At 39.1% G+C, this 21,964-nt stretch overlaps 2 protein-coding genes across 3 annotated transcripts in view; both read right to left on the reverse strand.

Annotated features, from left to right (window-relative positions):
* Nucleotides 1-21,964, reverse strand: part of LOC108728987 (uncharacterized) — a 187,805-nt gene that overhangs the window by 65,122 nt on the left and 100,719 nt on the right. The gene's annotated exons all lie outside the window — the stretch shown is intronic.
* Nucleotides 19,259-19,673, reverse strand: LOC108728994 (uncharacterized). The gene has a single exon (XM_018457876.1). It carries the CDS (start codon nucleotides 19,637-19,639, stop codon nucleotides 19,337-19,339), a length of 303 nt encoding a protein of 100 aa, XP_018313378.1. The 5' UTR covers nucleotides 19,640-19,673; the 3' UTR covers nucleotides 19,259-19,336.

Here is a 21,964-nt window from a genome sequence, read left to right on the forward strand (position 1 = left end):
GAAAACGTCAGCGGAAAGCGGCATCGAACACACCGCTGACACCGATATAGTTGCAAGCTAATGAACTTCCGAGTTCTTACTCAACAAAAGTACACGCGCGACATCGATAAATAAATCTTTGACGTTCTTGTTGTCGACGACACGTGCAAAAGTGATTTGCGATTCTTCGCACGTCTAACCGAGGCAATGGCATTCGGTATAATATGCGTTTTGTAACGACAATCGTTTCTTATCGTTTCGTATTACGCTGACGATTCGAAGAGTATTTGAAGTCTCATTGGAGATGTGTGTTTCAACATTTCTAATACGGATATTGTGGCGGAAATTAATAAGCCTTAAGCGTATTCTTGTTTGCTTTCCGATGAGAGTTTAACCTTTAAATAGATAGGTAGTTCAAAGATACACAAGTTGAGATGCTCAAAACATCAAAGAAATTTTTAATTTTATAATTATATTTAATACCTATTTTTTATATATAAATATATTTTATAATTATTTATATTTTATACTTTTTTACTAATATATTATGTTATATAAAAATAATATTATAATGGTTCAATAATAATAAATAAACATAAAATAACAATAAGGACTATGAGCCAAGATATGATATATTTGAATATTGAACAAACATTTCGACCTTTTTATCAGGCCATCCTCAGTGTTTACAATGTTTAAAGTGGAAAGCAAAAATTAATTTTCAGTAACAGTCACAATTTTAAATTCATAGTTACGCTGATTTTTGTAATTCGAAGATAGTGAAAATGACTATGAACTTAAAATTGTAACTGTTACTGAAAATTAATTTTTGCTTTCCACTTTAAACATTGTAAACACTGAGGATGGCCTGACAAAAAGGTCGAAACGTTTGTTCAATATTCAAATATATTTTGGTTCGTAGCCCTTATTGTTATTTTATGTTTATTTATTATGTTATAGTCAAATTTACATTAGTTATATCCTTATATGAAATAGAGGAATGTAAAAATAATGAACCCCCTAAAACTTCTATCTGAGAAGTGCGTTTTATTTTCCTTTTCCATAATAAATTTTTAAAGAAAACTATCTGGAGTGTTATATATATAATCATACCATCTACCCACTTAAAGGTTAAACGTCAATATGGGTGGTCCTTCACCTTATACGAATCCTTGAATAATCACAAATGTTTCTCCCCGGGAGAGAAATATCGACGTGTTTCACGAGGGCATCCCGATAACGTCGCGAAAAAGGTCGTCGAATTTTTCTAATCGCGCGATACGTTTCAGAGAAATCCAATTATCGTGGCAACGAATGAGAGCAAAGGGAGAGGCCAGCGAGAGCGCATGATAAATGGCATGATAACGCGCTATCGCCGCGGCAGATGCATTGCTACGTCGCGGCTACTGCAAACCGCGGATCGCGCGCATAATGCCATTCTTTCATGCACATATCTGAAAGGTCGTCGGATTTCGCGAGCGGTCTATTATCGGGCGCGTGATAAGGCGCTCTCGCGCACGCAATTATACATCGATAATACCGTGGCCGTCAATCTCCGCATCTTAAACCCAAGGCGAATTATCAATCTCTCCTTTCGTCAGTGTATTTGATAATAGAGCTCTCAGAGACGAAAAATCGAGAAGAAAAATGACGTTTCGTGATATTAAACACTGCTAAAAAAATCAATCACTAATTAAATCTCATGGTCTCATGATAAAAACTTCTCATTCAGGACGTTGTGATAAGGAAAATATCGCGTACTGCTTTAAAATCTCACCGTGGAGAACTTGACGTTCAGGAAGTCGTAGTATTTCACCAGGAACTTCATTGTGTAGCTTCAACAGTCAAAACTTGACGTACAGCAGATGTAGCGATTGACGTCTTCGATCTAATTTCGCGAATGTATAAATAATGCAAGCGGTTAAATACGACGGGCGCATGTAAGACAACAAATTGCACTAAATCGTTGAGAAAGATATAAAAACGTTGCTCTTTCGATAAACTTACACGCGAGACGCGTAATGTTATTAGCACAACGCTGCCAGCATATCTCGCCGGTTATTCCCGTTCCGATGAGCTGTAAATTCCACACTGAGAGAAAAAAAATAGATGTGACAACTATTTTTTTGGAACATTGGCAATTATAGTATTTGTAAGTTTTATAGAGTAATAGTTACTAATCTAGTACTCAACATTGCACTGTAAAAATATAGTTACTGCAACAATATTTGTATACTATTAATTCACAGCGAAATAGCACCTCAACTATATTAAATATTATAATTACTTAGACTTCATAAAATTAAGACATAACAATTATATTTTCCTAGTTTAGACAAACACTTTTTTTTAAATAGAACACACTATATCATAGTAAATAATTAATCTTAATAATTGTTAAGATAACTTTATAATAAATATATTAGTAGTAACTTTAATAAATATATTAATAAAAATATACAAATATACAAATATATTTATTAAAATTACCTTAACAATGATTAATTATTTACTATGTTATAGTGTGCTCTATTTAAAAAAAATGTTTGTCTAAATTAGGAAAATATAATTATTATAAACATTAATTGTCAACATTATAATTTTATAATTATTATGTTACTTTATTTAATAAATCTAATTAAAACCTTTTCACTAAAGTCGCTCAGTCATAAGCAGACTTTGTCACTAAAGGAATATAGCGGAGTTTGATTTCTCCTAAGAAGAAAACTATTCATTGCAGCATATAATAAAAGGCGCAGCATGGAGTTCGAACTTTGAAAAATAAATGAGAGATTCATTTCAACAATACAATTTTTAGTTCTGTACCAACATTCCTTTGGTAATCTTGAAATTCAATTAGAAGTTATCTATACATATAAAAATGTATAACTATGTATTATAAAGTTTTAATAAGAACAATAAATAAATAAAATAAACTAAGAAAACATATTAATCATTTGTAGTTGGTTAATATTACTATACTTTCTCAATTCATATAACTCATTTAGTGTTCTTATTAGAATCGTTCTATATAGAATATATAATATATAGTTGAGGTTTATAATTACTGATATGACTTTTTTCTCTGTGTGCAACGATGGATTAATTAATAATCATACTTCGCCAGAAAAAACGCACAGATCTGCAATCTTTCAATCAAGAGAACGAAAGTTCTTTTATTTCACGAGAGAGAGAAGCATGATTCATTACGTGGTAATTACATCGGTGATTTGAGATCAAATGTTCTAACGAGGTATTCGCTGACCTCAAAATAAATCTTCTGCTAATTTGTCGGCGTTTTTTGGAAACAGGAATGTCGAAACGACTCAATTACAGGATTCAGATACGATCCATTTAATGCTGCAAATGCTTCGTTGATCAATCAGAAGAAAGAATTTTACGAGTTGACCACAGAATGCTTAGAGAAGAAATATCAAGTACAACTCGCGATGAAAAAAACGCGCAGCGTTATGCAACTGGTCGCGTTACGGTATAATTGAAACTCGAGGTGCATTTACGCACCTCAAGTTAATGCGAGTTAATGCGAGAGAGAGAGAGAGAGAGAGAGACCAACGATATGGCGCGTGCACACACGTGAAAATAACATACGCACATTATTCACTGCATGTCCGTTTCAAACCGCCGCTTTCTAATACACCGTGAAATACATTGCTCGCGACTGCATCGTGAAAATGCGCAGCGCATGTTTCGTGGCGAGATATTGCGTGAGATTTTCACGTAGCTTATCAAATTTTTCACTGGAAAGCAGCATGCGAAGAATCGTGAACGTACTGCAAAGTAATTCATTTCATACATTTCGTGGTTTGATCACATAAATATTTTATCACTTGTATGAATTGTTATTATGCGTGGATTGACATGTTTTTACTTATGTCGTTACAGTCAAATAAATTGGCATTCGAAAAACGCACTATCGAAGAAAATTAGAACAATAGCACTTAACGACGATTTGCACGCGTGTGTTCAAAGATCGACCTACTTTCCGTCCGAAGTGGCAGTACGCGATCGATCGAGCCCTAGAGAACGTATATTTATTCACGCAATGTCAATTAACGCCGCCGTCACCGGCATGGTTCGCTGTAACGGTGACTCGTTTCGTCAAGGGCTAAATCGATTCAGATTAATTATACTGCACAAATCGACATCGAAGTAACGGAACTCGCTCGCTCTCGCTGCCCGATCAGCTGATCGATCCCGGTATAGCGCGACGTACTGCTGTTAACACACTGCACACTGCGCGTTACGCAATCGGTCTTCGTGGCGTTTAGAGCCCGTGATGAGGAACCCCGCGCGAATATGTTCACGCACGCATTCCGGTGCGTGCTCAGCGCGCGCTTACGCAATCGCAGCCGCGGTCTCCTCTCCGCGGCCGGCCGTTTATTTGCGGTGAGTGGAGAATATGTACACCTCCTTTCGTGGACCGGCAAAATAGAGCCTCTGGCAAATTATTGGTGTACTCGGCCAAACATTGAGTTTTCCGATAAATAACGGTTTATCGATTCGATCACGATGACATTTGTACAAAATAGGGGATATTGGAAGATGTAACGAGCATTGATCGCCGGATCGATCTATCAGCGATCTATTTTTAAGAATTCTGTACCGGAAATGAATTCAAATTTTATCGGTGCATCATTTGGCAAAAGGTAATAAGTAATTTCTTACATGAAACATTTAAGTATTAATGCCAGAAGATATCGCGTGGATCACGAAAGTATATCGTAAATCACGCTAATTTATTTTTGTTCTTTTTTTGCCAAAAAATAACATGCAACTCATATCGTAATAAAATATCCTTTTTCCGACAGACATTACCAATTTCTCTAGTATCTCTAGTACGCCACGGCCCAATTCAAGAATGTAGCACAGCAGCAGTATCAAAAATTCACTCGATGCATTCGACATCCACGTGCGCATTGGCTGGCGCGCCATTCCCGAAACAATTTCGTGAACATACGATCGAACCACGAAAAGAAGGAAAAACAAATACTAGCCTGGCGAGCACAAAATTGCGATCACTAACCGGGGATTACATCAAATAAAAAGAGCGTGTACAAAAAATCGTTGAATTGCAGAAATTCTGTTCCTGAGAACGCTTACAAACGAGCTTGATTACCGAAATCGCGTAACAAGCATGATCACACGCGAGTAAGGGCGCGAAGTTACATAACGTGTGCAAATGCAAGCCAGCAAAGCCCATGACGTCGCGATGTAGGCCTCAGCGACGTGCCAGAAACGAAAATACTCTCGACGAAAATTCGCGAGATCGTTCCACGTCGAGTGCTGAAATCGGGACTGTTGCTGCACTCGGCTTAGGTCGACGCCGCAAATGACCGAGAACTGTCTCCCGACCCCGGATGTGCCACGGCCTCGTCGCGTTTAGGGCAAATTCGTGGGCGCTGCTGGCCTCGAGACGACAATAAAGACTTTAATAGAGTTTAACTTTAATAGAGTATCGAGACTCGCACATTTGCATTATTAAACGCCGCAAGGATGAATACTACTCGATACTTTTTGCGAAAATAAAAGAAATTAAAAATAAACGTATGTATATATGTTACAGTCCAAAGTGTTGACTTCAGTGATTGTTTACATTGACTATACAGCGGACTACAGTAAATGTATGCATTTATTGAGTTAACACTTTGACTGTGACATTGTAAGATACTTCCATTAAATATATATGTACATATATATATATATATACATACATTAATTATTAAAATAATAATAAATTCAACTGTAATTAATTTTACCGTTTCTCACGTCTCAGAACATCAGGTTTCTTGAAATATGATATTTAGACACAAAAGACTTGTGTGGATCGTCAGAGTATAATGAAATTAAGATTTCTCGCTTTGCATTCATAACCGATTGACACAGATCTAATAGTTTCAACCGCAAAACTTGTATAGTTTCGTAAGCACGTGCAAGCACGTATGATATATGTGCGACCATGTTTTCGAAGCAACAAAGAACAAAAGTAAAGGTCGAGGTGTACTGTTAAAAACATTTTTTATTAGAATGCATACACTCCTCTTTTCAAACTTTCGGGATCAATGTATTGAAAATATTGCGTTGCAGAGTGTAAATGCCGGAGCACCCTTATTTTGGAAAAAAAAAACATACATGTACGGTTTTTTAAGTGGAAAATGTCGAGTGTGAAATATCGGTAAAAAGTGAAGATGCACGCGTATATGGTATTTCAAAAATACATATTTTGCACGAGTCTCTCTCTGACATTTATATTTTTTCTGTGTTTACATGTCCCCTATATTAAAATTGTAAATGACAAGTACAGTAAAATGTAAAATCGGATAAAATGTAAATTTGTTTCGTGCACATGTATAAATTCTTTATACATCAATATTTGAATATGGATTTTTTAAACAAATACCCATGCTATGATTAACAAAACAAAATCATTCATCATTAAACTATTCATGCTAATTCAAAACAATCAGTTATAACGAATTAGTAGGTCGGATTAATGTGTGACAGCAAAGCAATATTTTCTGTCAAACATTGAAATAATCCCTTCTAATTATAGAGAAATATCGAAACAATCACGTGAATAGTTTGCTGCCGAGTAACAATGTTAATGCAGCTTTCACGTGATCAAGGCAAAAAGATCCGATTAACCATTTTTACGATATTGTGCGGCCAGTTAAACGTGATGTAACGCGTGTTCGTGAATTTAAGAGCAGCTGCTATCGAATGCGTTCTGTTTTTATGCATCTCCCACCCAGTGCCGGGTGCGGCGCGGCTATCTTGCGCTCCTTTTAGCTTCTTTTCTCGCGAAACCAGTGTAACCGGTTGAGCGTAAGGCCGGTAGGCAACGAGCGCGCGTTCGTAAGTTCAATACGGCCCCCTTGTGCTTTTCTTTCGTTCGTGGAATTTCATTAAACGTTAACATCAATTACCTAGAACCTCGAACAGCGGACAATGAGCACGACGCACATATTCTCGGATACATTATATGCTTTGTTAAACGCGCGTTTTATGAATTGAAACGATTATTTCGAAGAAAGAAGCTAAATTTTCAAGTTAAAAAGCTTTTCAAGAAAATTAATTATTCTAAAACAAATTAAATTTCAAAAAATTCTTTCCCTCTCCGTATTAAGTGTATTCGATTAAAAAAGCATTTTACGAAAAAACGATGTTTAATATATTTATGCGTTCCATAATGCACGTATATAATATAAAAAGGCCGTAATTCAACTACGTTGAATTAATGCGACGAGAAATATTCTGCGAAAATTGTATTTGACGAAAGGGTCCAAAAAATAATTTGCCCGTCAATACTGAATGAAAATAACAGCTATGTCCAATTTACCACCAGTTGCATTTTATTATTTTAGATATATCGGCATTATTTGTTATAAGCAGCTATGTTAGTGATGAATTCTATAGTTCGGATGGCTTTTAAGCGGCCAAGCAGTATTGGAAAAGGTTACAGATATTTACCAAAATATCTTGCAGGGAGACCGGCATCACGGAGCACGTTGACATATCCACCGGACAAGAATGCTCTCCTTCTCGACACCCGGTGCCCGATCTCTGTGCCTGTCACGCGTTAGAGAGCGAATGTTGATTTACGATATCAACGATATCAAAGCCAGTCTCGAAAAGGATACACCGGCGCGAATTTCATTCGGCCGGAGCAATTTCTCGCGCCGGCAAAGCAATTTCTCGCGCGAGCGATTAATCTCCTCGGGGAACCTTCTTAGCAAAGAAAAATTCTCGCCGGTAAAACACGGCGCGCGTATAAATCGAGAAACCGATATGATATATTCTGTTACACCGTATCAGTGGAATCGAAGCAGCGTAGATTAGAAAAATGGCAGTTGTAATAAACGAGAGAAATGCCCACTCATTGTCAGCGTAAAACGCTGCAATTGATACGCGCCGAGGAGATTAAAAGTCAATCTGTGAAACTCCGCTTTCTATTGCTACGCGGTTTGTCCGAAAATCAAAGCGAGAGCGACAGACACTTTGAGACGCGAGTAATCCTCCTCGAGATACACTTCGTGCTCACACGCGCGAGAGCGTTCCTTCACCGAGCTGCGGAATCTTCCATTAAAAAAAAAAAAAATAGAAAAGAAAAAAAATAGGAACGAGAAGTCGATGGGATCAGTTTGACTTACGAACGGAGACGGCAGACAGCGTTTGCAGCACTCAATGAACGAAAACAGAACCTCAGGCATGGGAGCTGCTCTGAGCGGGTTTTAATTAGAGGATCGACTGAACTCTCCTCGGCCTTTCTCAGCGCGCGACACGCGGCTCGAGGGATGCGTGTGTGGTCCTTTCGCGATACCCCCCTCTGTCGCGTAGAACGAACGCACGAGGAGGAACCGGACTTGCCTTCGCCATCGGAGGAAGGTCGACTCGGTACTGATGCGCCTGGATTCCGTCGAAGACTCTCCCCCGACGCGTATATTAAATTAAAGACGCAACGCCGGGGCATTGTGTAGCCGATCCCCACCGTAATCCAATATCGCTGCGTCAGGTAATCTGCGAACGTCGACGATACACGGGGAAAATGAGGCGGGCGTGTATCGTACGCGACGAAATGACGGCGATCCATTATCTCCCCGGTGAGTTACTATCTTTCGATCGCGCGTATGCTGTTTTAATTTTCTCTTCTCCTTCATCTCGACAAAAATGTTAAATATGCGCGGAAATGTCAGGGGTTATTCTCGAGCGATACATTTCTAAATGACGCATTTTTATTAACCTTTATTATGTTCTCGTAACAGAACATGACGTATGAGCGTAATGATACGAGTTGCGTTCGAATTACGTTTGAAAAAAAAAACGGATATAAATATATATAGCTAACGAAATATTAATGGAAACTATGGACGTAGGTTTAAAAAAAATGACATTTTATAAGAAAAAGGAGAGGAAGTATGGAAATAATGGAAGCTGTACGATTTTTCATCCCACGACATTTCGTTCGACGAATATAATTCTCCGTCCGGGTATACTACGCGCCTTTGGTCATAAAATGCGGCCGCCTATTTTTACATGCAGCACGGATAAAAATAGGAAAAAAATGTGGCTTCCCGTGAGGTAATCAGTTTCAAATTAGAAACTGCCATTGAATCTTCTTTCTTGCGATCTCATCGCGCGGCTTTGTCACACAGAAGTAAAAGAGAGCGATATTCACCGTGATATCGAAATCATAATTCTGGCTCGACGCCAAAATAAAATGGACGGGCAACACGCGAATCTAGGTTGATCCTTTGGAATTGCAGGGAAAGGCGATTTAGATTGGGAAATTAGATGATATGGAGGCCGATTACCCGAAATACGCTGGCCGTTCTCACCTTCTTGAAGCCATAAAATGAGAATGCACCGACGTTCATCCGCATTTTAACGATCCTTGACTTTCGCTTCGAGAGCTTTCAAATTCTCCATCAATGATGAAGAACAGGATGTTTATCTGCCGCTCTTTTGACCTTTCATATGCACAGGTAGATCGATCAACCAATAATGATTTTGTTACCCGAAAACTTTCAACTCCGAAATTTTTTGCTGCAACAGCTTCGTTCAGGAAAAAAGATTAAGCGATCAGTTAGATTAATGTTTCCCAATGTAATTTAAATTCAATTAAAATTCATGATATTGTACACTTTTTTTATACAGACTTATTAAATTATTATGTAGCTTTTCTGTATTGCAGCTATTTATAATTTTAAAAGACGTAGAAGCTATAAACATTCTGACATTTCTATCAGGAAAATCGATTATACCTTGACAAGAGTTTAATTTAAATATTACAACATGATCGAAATTTGCAAGGACAATAAATAAGATCACAAAACCCTTTCCATCGTAATTTTAATCTCACGTTGCGAAACACTGAACATTTCCGACTCTAACACTATGCGAGAGACACTTTTAAACTGGACGATACCGAGCACCGAGAGTGGTCGACCGGTTCCTCGGCATCCGGTCGGATGACGAGGGAAGAGCACCGCCGATCGATTTTCGTGGGGCGTACCGCGAGGGTCTTTCGAGACGTCTTTCGGGTAGGATGGTCGGCCAGCCACTGATCGAGATGCGTGCAGGTCCGAATACAAGCGAGCGTGGATCGTACGCGTGAGCGTGAACATTGGACGCAAGCAAGCAAGCAAGCAAGCAAGCAAGCAAGCAAGCAAGCAAGCAAAGTGAGCGACCGAGCGAGCGGGTGCGTGTTGAAACACTCTCGCGCTTCTCATCCAGCTAGCACGCATATTTCTAATTGAATCACCGCTGGAATGCCATTGTTCATCGTCGTAGTCTTGTTTTCGTTACATCGCTCTCGATGAACCAGAGGACCTTTAACCTTCCAATTAACCACCAACGCTTTTCATCCTCTAACGCATCTCGGCTAATAATGCATTTTGCGACGGATACATTTTCCAGACCACACGCGCAAATCTCATTTATTTTATAATGACTGCCTAGAACATTCATAATACGTTTACGTAGCAACAATGAACAGATTTTAAAAAAAATATGCATACGTCTTTTAAATCCACGATCCTTGGGTTCTTGCTGAGGTAGGAAATCTTGGTCACTGCTTCTCCGTTAAACAAGATAATGGTGTTTGCGCACACGGAAATAAGTGTATGTATTTAAACGGTACGACGAATTTAAATGGAAGTCAACGAAGAACGTCCGAAACTCACTGCCGCGTGTAAAGGCTGTGTCGTATATCTTCCATCTGTAATAAAGCGCTCAGGAAGAGCATCGTTCAAGAACGCCCGCGCAATGGTAATACACGAATGCACCGCCGTTGCGTTGGACTTTAACTTTTGTACGAGGAAGCGCGCCGTTAAAAATGTCATATTATTCTCAACGCACGTTCAGCATCGAACTGATCAAAAGCACTTTCCTTTGAAAGTTCAATTCTAAAGATTGTCAATTTGGAGAGAATTACAATAATAAATTGCAATTTTTTTTTTCTAAATAAATAAGATACTATCGCACAAAATGAATCTTCTTTTTTTTTTTAATTATTCATCCCAGCAGGCAATTAAATCTTTCATGCGTGCCCTCGCCCTTCCACCAGCAGCATCGTTGATCTCTCAAGCCCTATTATTAGATCCTCGTATGAATGTGCTCACCGTGGCGCACACGACAATGGGGAGAAGATTACTATGCGCTGCACGTGCAAGAGGTAAAATTGGCTCGTTAGCACGCGCTTTAATTCCCGACATAGGAGAAAGATCATCTTTCGTTCATCAGTTAATCGTTTCTGTAACGATGACGGATCGATATGTCCACGTGGTCCATTTTGTCGCGATTATAGATCTGTTTTCTGTGGCTAAACTAACGTACACCTTCGATGTACTTTAAAATAAACTAAACATATGTTTAATATTTAGAGAAAGAGAGTTCTAATGCAATCTAGGGTGCGAGATAAAAGAGTTCTAGTGTAATCTAGATTCCATCTAGCGCTCACAATGCTCGCGAGCATTATTTCTTCTTGTTTGACATTCGATAAACAACAAGGATGAAATGATTTCATGATCTTTGCGAGCGTCAAGTGGAAAGGGGTAAACCACTGATTATAATTGTGTACATACCAATACCTACTAATGCTCAGTAATGCCCAAGTAATGCCTAATTTTTATGTCCATTAATGCCTAAGTAATGCCTATTAATGATTATTAATGCTCTAGTAATGCTCTACAATACCCAGTAATGCAAAACCTCATACCACCTATTGTAATAGATATCCAATTCTCTTAAGTAATGCTTAGTAATTCCCCAAATCTGCACACTACAACGTCCTCAGCGGTTTACCCCTTGAGTGAAACGTACTACTAGTGCAGAAATAAAAAATAAACCTTATGTTTACACGGAGAAAGACCTACCGATAAATGTCCTCATTGAGATAATAATCAAAACAAGACCGCAACACGTGTCCGATCGCAAGTAGCGGGCTTCGCGAAATCCTGTTTGTCTAATCTCCTTTCTTCGACGCTCGCGACAACGAATATGACGTTGGTGACCCCGTCTTGACGGATGTGTCTTTATCATACCAAGAGATACGATCCGATTCTTCCGCTCGATGATGACATCGCGCCGTCGCGCACAGCACGGCGTATTTTACCATGGATTGTCATAACTTGAATCTCTCGGAAAAGCTCTTGCATTTTTGTGGCATCTTATTGAGGATTTATATTGCGACACGATTAACTCAATTCAATGTCAAATGACACTTCGATCACTGCTTAGGTCTGTTTTTTATTCTGAACTGAAAGTACACACAGTGTACGTTTGTTTCATTTCAACTTATTGCACCGGTTCAAAGTGCAGTGATGAAAAACAGACCTTTCGCGTCCATTCGCGTTATACGAGAATTTTCATCCTGCAGGAATCATCATTTCAGGAACGCCGTTCGTCCCATAATTTACGTTGACTGATTCGCATTTCTCGCGCGCCGATTTCGCCGTGCAGATTAGCGTCAGAATAAATCGCGGCCGCCACTCTGCCTAATCCATCACCATCTTCAACTACGTTCGCACGTGACACGAAACGAGCACCGTTATACGCTCGGTGCGATCTCGCGACCGCAATTTGGGAGAGAATTGCACAACTAATCGCAACGCCTCAAGCAATCTCGTTAAATTGTCAAACTCTACTACGTGAATCGCGATCGTGCACCGGCGAAGGATCGAGTGTCGCGCGAAGGATAGCCTCTCGCAATTAATATTCATTACGACCTATCTTAACAAGGGACTCGATATTCGATTCGCGCGTTTCGCGAATACACCGGAAAATTACGAGACGTCTGAAATTAATGGAAGTTCCTTGCGTGGAGGCGCCATCGACTATATATCGCTCCGTGTTCCTCTCGTAACACCGAACTCGTACACGAACGCACACCACCGCCGGATAAATATAACCGGTGAGACGGACTTTCGGGCCAAGGTCACGGTGGTTCCGAACTGTCCGGTGCTGTACCGAAGATAATGACATCGTAAAAAATTGGTACTGTCCAACATATGCTAAATATAATAATTAACCGACCACAAGTGACACTTTTCATAGACATTTAACGGCTACGTGTAATTTTGACGTCACTCTGTTGATCGATTCGCGCGATCGGGCGCGATTGTCGCCTTTTCTCGTAGTGCTTATCGAAATTGCAGCGTGAAATTGCATATTGTACATTTGTTCGTCAGTTCCATAGGCTCACGCATAGCCGATGTGCGTTTACGAGTGCGTCCGTCACGCACATCCTGCAAATTGCAAAACGGCGGATGTAAATATTTTTACCGACGACTTTGCGCAACTGCGAAGAGACAACGACGGACCCGGCTAATTAGAGGGTTTCCGAGGCGCGGAGGTAAGCTATATGTCGAGGGAGAAGCCGGTCGACTAATTTATTGGAAACTGCAAGATTGGTCCTGTCAGACTCGCAGCAAAAGGATATTTACTATAAATATATCTCGCGCCCACGGAAATGACAAAGAAAAAGCGGAATAAAGTAATGGAGAAGCAGGAAATTCGAATATCCTCGTCGTCTTTCGTGAAAGAGACTTCTTTTAAAAAAAGACTTTTCACTCCTATTATCTGTTATAATATCGTATATTATTTTTCTAGCGCGATCGAGATTTAATGTAAACGACTATGAATAATAAAATGGATAAATGATCTATGTGTAATTCCATATCACGCTATACACCGACGTTTAAATCAATAAGCAATTACATTGTAGTAGCAGGGTAAACGCCTTATTGAGAAGTAACACCTTATTTATAACATTGTTACCGTTACAATTACTTTTTTCACACTTAGAGAAAAAAGTCGTACCAGTAACTATAAATTTATAGTTAAATAGCGCCTCAACTATGTATTATAAAGTTCTAATAAGAACAATAAATAAGTTATATGAACTAAGAAAATATAGTAATATTAACCTCATATATTAATATTAACCAACTACAAATTATTAACATTACTACATTTTCTTAATTCATTTAATTTATATTTTGTTCTTATTAAAACTTCATAATGCATACGTGTTTGTCTAAACTCGAAAAATATGATTGTTATGCCTTATTTTTATGAAGAGAGAAGAGTCTAAGTATTTAGTTGAAGTGCTATTTCACTATCAATTAATGTCGTCTAAATATTGTTACCGTAACAATACTTTTATAGTGTCGAGTACTAGAGAGAGAATAGTAGCTATTACTCTATAAAACTAGTTACAGATATTGTAATTGCCATATTGCTAAAAAATAGTTGCCACAACTATTTTTTTTCTCACAGTGCGTAACGAATGATTATTACCATTACAATTATTATTTTCAATAACGAATAGGCAACGATATTATATATTTCCTTATTTATAACATTAATAGTAACGGGGTTACATTTTTTGAATAACGATAACGAATATAATCGTTACATTTATCGTTATTTTTACATGTATTATATGTATAAAACATGCATAAGCGAGATTTACAAGAATGGAGTGTTATGTTTGACCATGTTGTAATTAACCATAACCACTACAGATCTCGTGTTGAACTAGAAAATTAATGACATAGATAAATGCCATTGTAAAAAAATTATTAGAATTGATGAAACAATAACAGAAATTGTAACGACTCGTTAGTAGTTTTTGAGTAATGATAACGGTAACAAGTTATTTTTTTAAATCAATAAGTAAGCAAGTAATAATAACGAGTTACTTTTCAGAAAAAAGAACGGTAATAACGAGTTATAAAGTAACTTTTATAAAACAACTTTCTCAACTCTGTGTAGTAGTACATTACAAATAAATTCGTAATAAATCCTTTTTATCGTATTTTTCGATTAGCTTTACTGCATTTGGAAGATCGCAGCTGCAATATTCGTTTCTGTTTATGATTACGGTACGCAATAATGTGAATCGATGAGAATTGCGGCGGAATGAGTTAAATATTTTATCATGGAGAGGTGAGTCTCATTGCCGGCTTGATGTATTCAATCACAGCTCGATGGTTTATCTGTTTATTCGTATGTTTGACAAAATCCTTTAGCTCATTTTCGCCAGAGCGTAAACACGAAATGTGTAAATCGACTGATCCGCGATTATATGATTACACGTTGTACGAGTATCATCGCGATCGTAACAGAAGCCTAAGCGGGCTTCATCCCTTCGAAAGACGCGAACGAGGCAAAGAGAACGAGCAAGCTTAAATCTTCGACCTGCGTGTAAGCCCGTGTACGCGTCGATTCTTTTAAGCCTCGTTAAGACCCGACTTAAACTTTAATTGAAAGTCTGACCCTGGCGACAGTCGGTGGGCCTTTTTTCTGCTGCACAGAGAGAGAGAGAGAGAGAGAGAGAGAGAGAGAGAGAGAGAGAGAGAGAGAGAGAGATCAGACAGAATCAAATGCATGCAGAGAGATATAATAAAGATACTCAAGCTTGAACTATACAAAAATAAACGAGGTACAATGGAATTCGCGAATACGATTTCAATGCTCGTTACTTGAAACCAACGGTGAAGTATGATTTAGCTCGTTGTTGCGTAAAACGGCGAACAATTACAATTCCAAGCGTAGCGCAGGATAACCATAAATCCGACTATAAAGTTATCTGCGGCAAGATTTATAGCTATTTCTCTGACATATTGTGTGTTACGAGCAAGGTGAAAAGATCGCGAAAGTATATATATATATATATGTATAGATATACTTTATATAGTATATATATGTGCGAGTGTGTGTGTGTGTGTATATATATATACGTATATTTATATTATATATCGCCGCGAGAGATATTCGGAGCGCGACGGAGACCGGCGTCCTAGTTACGTGGCCCAACATTATCGATCTACCCATCCGGTATACATGCCGAACCTTGTCGTTGACGAAGCCCCCGGTGTGTGACTCAGGGGAGGATATACTATGTGTATATACGCAGAAACGTGCCTCCCATAATGTGCATATGTACACACAAGAGATGCGCTCGCAGCATTTCCTCCCATTCGAGAATTCAATACCGTACCGGCGAGCCGCTCGCTCGATAGTTGGATACTGGACGACTATGTTTCGAGAGGGAAAATGTCTCGTGCTCTCTCTCTTGCAGAGCTAACGAAGGGTAGCTCTCGGCTCTTGGCACGCACGATTTACATGCTGCATGCAGTCGGAATATAATGTGCGATAAAAACGAATATACGCACGAGGATGCGAGTATCATTAAATGCGCGACGCGCGCTGCGTCGCCGTGCAATTATGCGAATTGTGAAAATCATGCAGCGAGGCATAGACATCGGACGTACGCAGAACGAGTTTATTTTCTCAATTTGGAGTTGTGTTGGTCGAGTTCTTGGCGGAAACCTACAGGAAGATCAAATATGAGCGAAATGTAAAGCTATGCTGTTAGGTTGCGAAACAGTGAACGTATTTCAAACAAAATTTGCGTCGTTATCCAAACTCGGAGAACGGCAATTACCTAAATGAGACACATCGGCGAACTGTAGCATGATGCGCCATTTACCACTGCGTACGGAATTTGCGTGGCGTCGCGCATCCTCGTCACTTCGTGGTCGTGCAAACGCGTTTATTAACGTTGGCCGCCACGGCTGCGGGCAATGGTCTGAAGTAGACAAGTGGCTCGCGATAGGCCTATTATGTCCCGCTTAAAGTGCAGCTGCGAGTACACGCACGTCCACCAAGGTGTGTACATACACGTACACAAGTTCGAGATATATATGTACGTCCGCACGCAACACGCGTCTTCGCGCGAAGTATGAATTCACTCTCGATGAATCCACCTGATCGACTCCCTTCGCGAAGGTAAAATTATAGTGGATCCTTCGTACTTCATCACGAACGCAAATCACCCCAGCAAATCACCCTGAAGTAAACAAACCAGTATAAGATCTGTTCCCGTAAAAAGTTTTGCTGAAGTATCTAAAAATTTAGCGAGATTTGAAAATAATTTTCTTGGACCATTAAAATAATTATGTAGAATGCTTAATGATGAGGAATGCTGCAAAAAGTTTTGATATTCTAGCAACCAGCTTAAACGTCCTAATTATACAATCGATAAACTAGAACCCTATATCGGTCGAAGCATCTTAAATGCTTAAATAATTCAATCTTGAATCACTAAATATGACATATATGTACTTGACATATATATCACACTTGTAGTCTAACAAACTGCGCGCTGAAAAATTTCCGGACTATATAAACGAAATTAAACCACTATAGGTGTAATCTCGCGAATTAAATTAATTTCTAATTATATGTAATTATTGCGATGATTCAATAAAATTATTTTCAGATTTGTATCTAGTTAAATTTTTTGACACTTCAGAAAAACTATTCTTTTCATGTTCGTGTTGCTTACACTTTTTGCATTCAAAATGTCCGCTTTCTGTCTCCAATGCTCGAATATATATTTATCTCGTTTTAAATGCAAAAATTTTTGAGGATTTCAAGCAGAACAAACAAATATGTAACTAAAACAATTTTTTGAACTTATTGCACAAACGTGAATATAGACATGTTTGGAAGAAAACTCTGTTAAATTTACGCGCAATGTATGCAATGGGTTAACAAAGTAAAAACAAAATTAACATTTCCTTTCTCTCTCTCTCTCTCTCTCTCTACGAATGCAATTTCTCTCATTTCGTATGCATGTCCTTTTTCCGGCTGACGGTCCTCAGAAAATGCGTTGCTCGCGTATAATGTAGGCGCGGGTCGAAAAGCCCCGTTAAAAAATTAACATGCTAATCTACCGCTCGTAGGCGTACGAGAGACCAAGTTAACGCGCGGTCGATTGCTCTTGCGAGCTCGTTAATTATCTCCCCGCGAAACTACCGCTAGGAAAATAAAGTGGCTAGTTCGAACGGCTCCTTACGTTGGCTAGACACGAGAGACGCACTGTACATACCGTATGTGTTCCGTCACGGAACGCGCCCGTCCTCGTGTATTACGGATACGGAGCTGTGCGAAGCCAGAGGAATAGAACGCCAGCCAGAGCGTGTCGCATTGTCCGCTGACTCGGTGATACACATTCGTCACTGTGAGGAACCGTTGCGCGAGAAAAATTCATAAAGGAAACGCATGGCTCGCTGCACGAGCATGGAACACACAATGGGTATATTCAATGGATAAAGAGCGTCCGATACGGCACGAACAGACGATGGTCAGGCGATTTAAAGTACTCACATCGTAGTACTCTGCATAACACTATTCTGAAACGAGTAGCAGTAATATTTCTATATTAATATAACTACGTAACATCTATTTAAACATTAATTTTAATACACAGTTTAGTCGGTTTTAATCTCGATTTTAATTTCGCCTGAAATACGAGTATACAAATTTAATTTGCAATCTCTCGACATGAGTAAAGCATCAATTTTAATTAAACTGTAGACTCAGCGTTTTCGAGCAACCACAGAGCAGGTGAATTGTGGCAATAAAACTTTCGATAGTAAATATCATATTATTCCGGATTGCATGAGCGGATTTCATATTGAATAAGTAAAGAAATCGAAAATTACATTTTGGAATTATTTCGGAATAATAAGTGAATTTAATCTCTTCATTGGACACATGGTTTGTTCATCTCGCCATCATTCGCGCTGTAAAATATTATTTATTCTTTGTATCACGGGAATAGAGAGTGTAATATCTTTTCAGATACGTTCGTGTTTTGTAACCAGAATGCGGTTGAACGAAATACATTATAGAAGTGCCTGCGGCGAGTTAAGCTTCTCGAGAGACCCACGAAATACGAGCTACTGCGACACGCTTCCATCTCTTATTGAACTCTATAAAAGCCTTCGGACGAGTTCCGAATTTCGTAGAGAGCACGAAATGCTTTTGTGGCGTTTTTTTTTTGTAGCGCGAAAAATTGTTGCGGGACGAATAAAATTCTTTATTAAAGGACTACGACGTAGAAATTCCTTTCTCTCGCAACATGCCGCGCTTCATCATTTTTCATTCTATTAATACGAAAATCCGATAAATTTTTTAACGAAACGTAGCGAATCAATTTTCCTTATTCGTATCATGATTAATAAAATTCTCGAATTCAACGTTCCGAAACAATCAAACGACCTCGCAAGTACAGACAATAAGGAATCTCTTCGCACACAACCTATACACACTCACGACGACGACGTCATCATCATCGTCTCTTTGTCCGCGACAATACACACCTAAAGCGACGACTTACCACGTGAGCTCTATGATGCTGATGGTGCATAGTGTGATGATGATGGTGTCTTTTCTCCTTGGTGTGATGCTTGGCATGGTGCTTGCTGCCTCGGTGCGGAGGATAAGTGTGGTAAATCATGTTGACGCCGTAGCAAGGTGGCTGGCGTCACCTGACCTCGACGATGCCGCACTTGGAGACACTCATCTGCTGGCCGCCGCCCTGATGATGACCCGTCGTCAAGCCAGCCGCACAGTTCCCCGGCGTCTTCCTTGACGTCGCCGTCTCGGCAGGCGACTTTTCGTTGTCGTTCCTCATTGGATCTTCCAAAGTCATATCACCCTCATCGTCAATATTTACGGTAAACGCGACGCGATGATGAGGCATCAGCTTCACAGTGGTGCCGATCGGCGTCACCGTGGTGGCCGGATCGAGCTTCACCAAGGCGGCTTGTAACTCTAAAGCGTCCATCTTCGCAAGAATACACAACGTTCTCCTCTAGCAATCTCACTGAACTAAAGCTACTTCGTTATCACTCGGTTTTATCGATCGTTCCAAAAGAGGTCTTAGTAACAAGTTCACTAAGATGACATTTCCACGATTTCTCCGGGTTTCATAGGACAAACTGAAAGCTCCATCTGATGGAGTAATTGGTTCAATGTAAATTGATTGAAAATATTTCTATCTCGCCATTGAAATCTTCGACGAGTCAGACCTCCTTCCGCAGAGTTTCACTCGAGGACGTCGTGAATAATTTTGATTTATCGAGATTCTTCAGCGTTGTATCACATCGAACCATCACATACGAATGTTCGTCGCCTTCGTACGATAAAGAAGGCCGCTGATCGCGTCTTGATGTACACTCAAAGATATTTCGGACTATGTATTATAATAATAATTTATTAAAACTTCTGCAGTTCTCATGAATTATCTACACATTTTAGAATTGTCCTAAAAATTATTATAGGTGTGTTAGAATCAGAAAATATTCTGAATCATTTATAAAGTACTTCTGAAATTTTAAAAGAGATTTACTAATAAAAAAATATCAAATCACTAAAAGTCTTATTTTTTACGTTAGTGATTTGATATTTTTTATAAACATGCAAAGACATAATCAGTTTCGAGAACATCTTACAAAAAAAAAAGCGAAGCTTTCGCGATTGACTCCATTGGGTATCGATCACGCACGCATGTCGATCCTTACATGTTACTAATTTTCGCGTAATATCGACCTAATTACACTTGCCATTTTTTTCTTGCGATGGGAGCGTGCAAAGGAAATGGTAGTTTTCTGTATGGGAAGTGGAGTCGTCATATATTGACGGGGGCAGCTATGCGGCCTCCGTCACGGTCATTATCCGCGAATCGCGAGGTCGCGTGACCGTCTTCGTTACATGCTGATAAACGACGGTTCAGTCTGTCGCGTCTACTGCGAGCTACTGTTTGTTTTATTGTGCCATCCGCTAATCGCCGCAAAAATACCACAAATGCAAATTTGCGGCTAGAAAGTCATTAGACGTACTCTAAATACTGCTATTTCACAGGCAGATTTAGGAGACAATCTGATGGCTGAGTTCACTCAGAGACCTTCTAATAAGAGTTTAAACATGAAACAGCCAGTTTTGATTGGTCTGCCATGTTTTAGCTCCCGAGAGAGAGAAAGAGATTTAGGCCATTATTCTGTAATTATTCTGTAATTCTTTTAACGACAGTGTCGGAATCGTTACATTGTTATTATGCAATTTTTTATTATGCATAAAAACGCGCAATGACAATGTAACGACACTGTTAAAAATTATTCGTTAAAAATTACAGAATAGGGCCAGAGAGAAACAAAGATAAGAAAATGATAGAAGAGAAAGAGAAAAAAACTGTACGTCCTTCTCTCTTGCGTGATTTTGCTAAAAATCTCATCGTATCCAGACGTTTATTAAAGGGTTTGTAAACTCACCGATACAAAAAAGATAAACAAGAATATTAATCTATAACTGCGCTTTTCACATTCAGAGATTTTCCTTTAAAGAAATTCAGAAGCTCGAATATATCTACATGTGTAGTCTGTATCTTTGCAAGAATATATATATATATATCGATTCGTTGATTCTCTCGCGCGCTAACCTTTCCGATGGAAATATCTCGCAGGCGAGTTCCTGGATTGGTACATGAAAATAAAATGCGAGTTTACTCCTCGGTATTCGATTTGGTCATCTCCAAAGAATGACGTCAGTGCCGCACATTGTCGAGACGGGAAAATATGAACCTGTCCGTTTCGTTTATTGTTATCTCTGTATTATTTTCATTTTATAAGCTTGTTTGAATATAGATATGTTTCTTTATATACCAAACTTGAGATTGCTTCCTGAGATTGAAGTTTGAGATTGCTTCTTGAGATTGAGTTTCAGTTATCAAAAATATTAATGATATACATAGATCGAAAGAGAGAAAGAGGGAACGGAAGAGAGATAAAGAGAAAGAGAGAGATGCTCTTCTTCTACATTATAAAAATTATTAATTGAAATCCTTTCACAACCGATATTATTTCCACGTTTCGAAAGCCTGGAGGCCTTCTTTGCGCACGTGGGACGCAGCCGATCGATGAAAAAGCTAAAGGGCGGGATAAAGGGGAATGCATCGGGCTTTGTTTGAATCTGCAGAATCGCGCACGGGGACTGATTTCCTGTTATAAGGCAGCGGCCTCTCATCGCAGCGTGATTCATATTCCCGTCGTCTGGCGATACTCGGCTAAGAGGCAAGAAAATTTGCATACAGCAGTCTAAGAGGTAGACGTCCGTG

This window comes from Mycetomoellerius zeteki, unplaced genomic scaffold, assembly GCF_001594055.1.
Source record: "Mycetomoellerius zeteki isolate Tzet28-1 unplaced genomic scaffold, Tzet1.0 scaffold69, whole genome shotgun sequence".
NCBI lineage: Eukaryota > Metazoa > Arthropoda > Insecta > Hymenoptera > Formicidae > Mycetomoellerius > Mycetomoellerius zeteki.

Coding starts and splice junctions, on each gene's coding strand:
- LOC108728994 (XM_018457876.1), bottom strand. CDS start 19,639: ATGGACGCTTTAGAGTTACAAGCCGCCTTGGTGAAGCTCGATCCGGCC.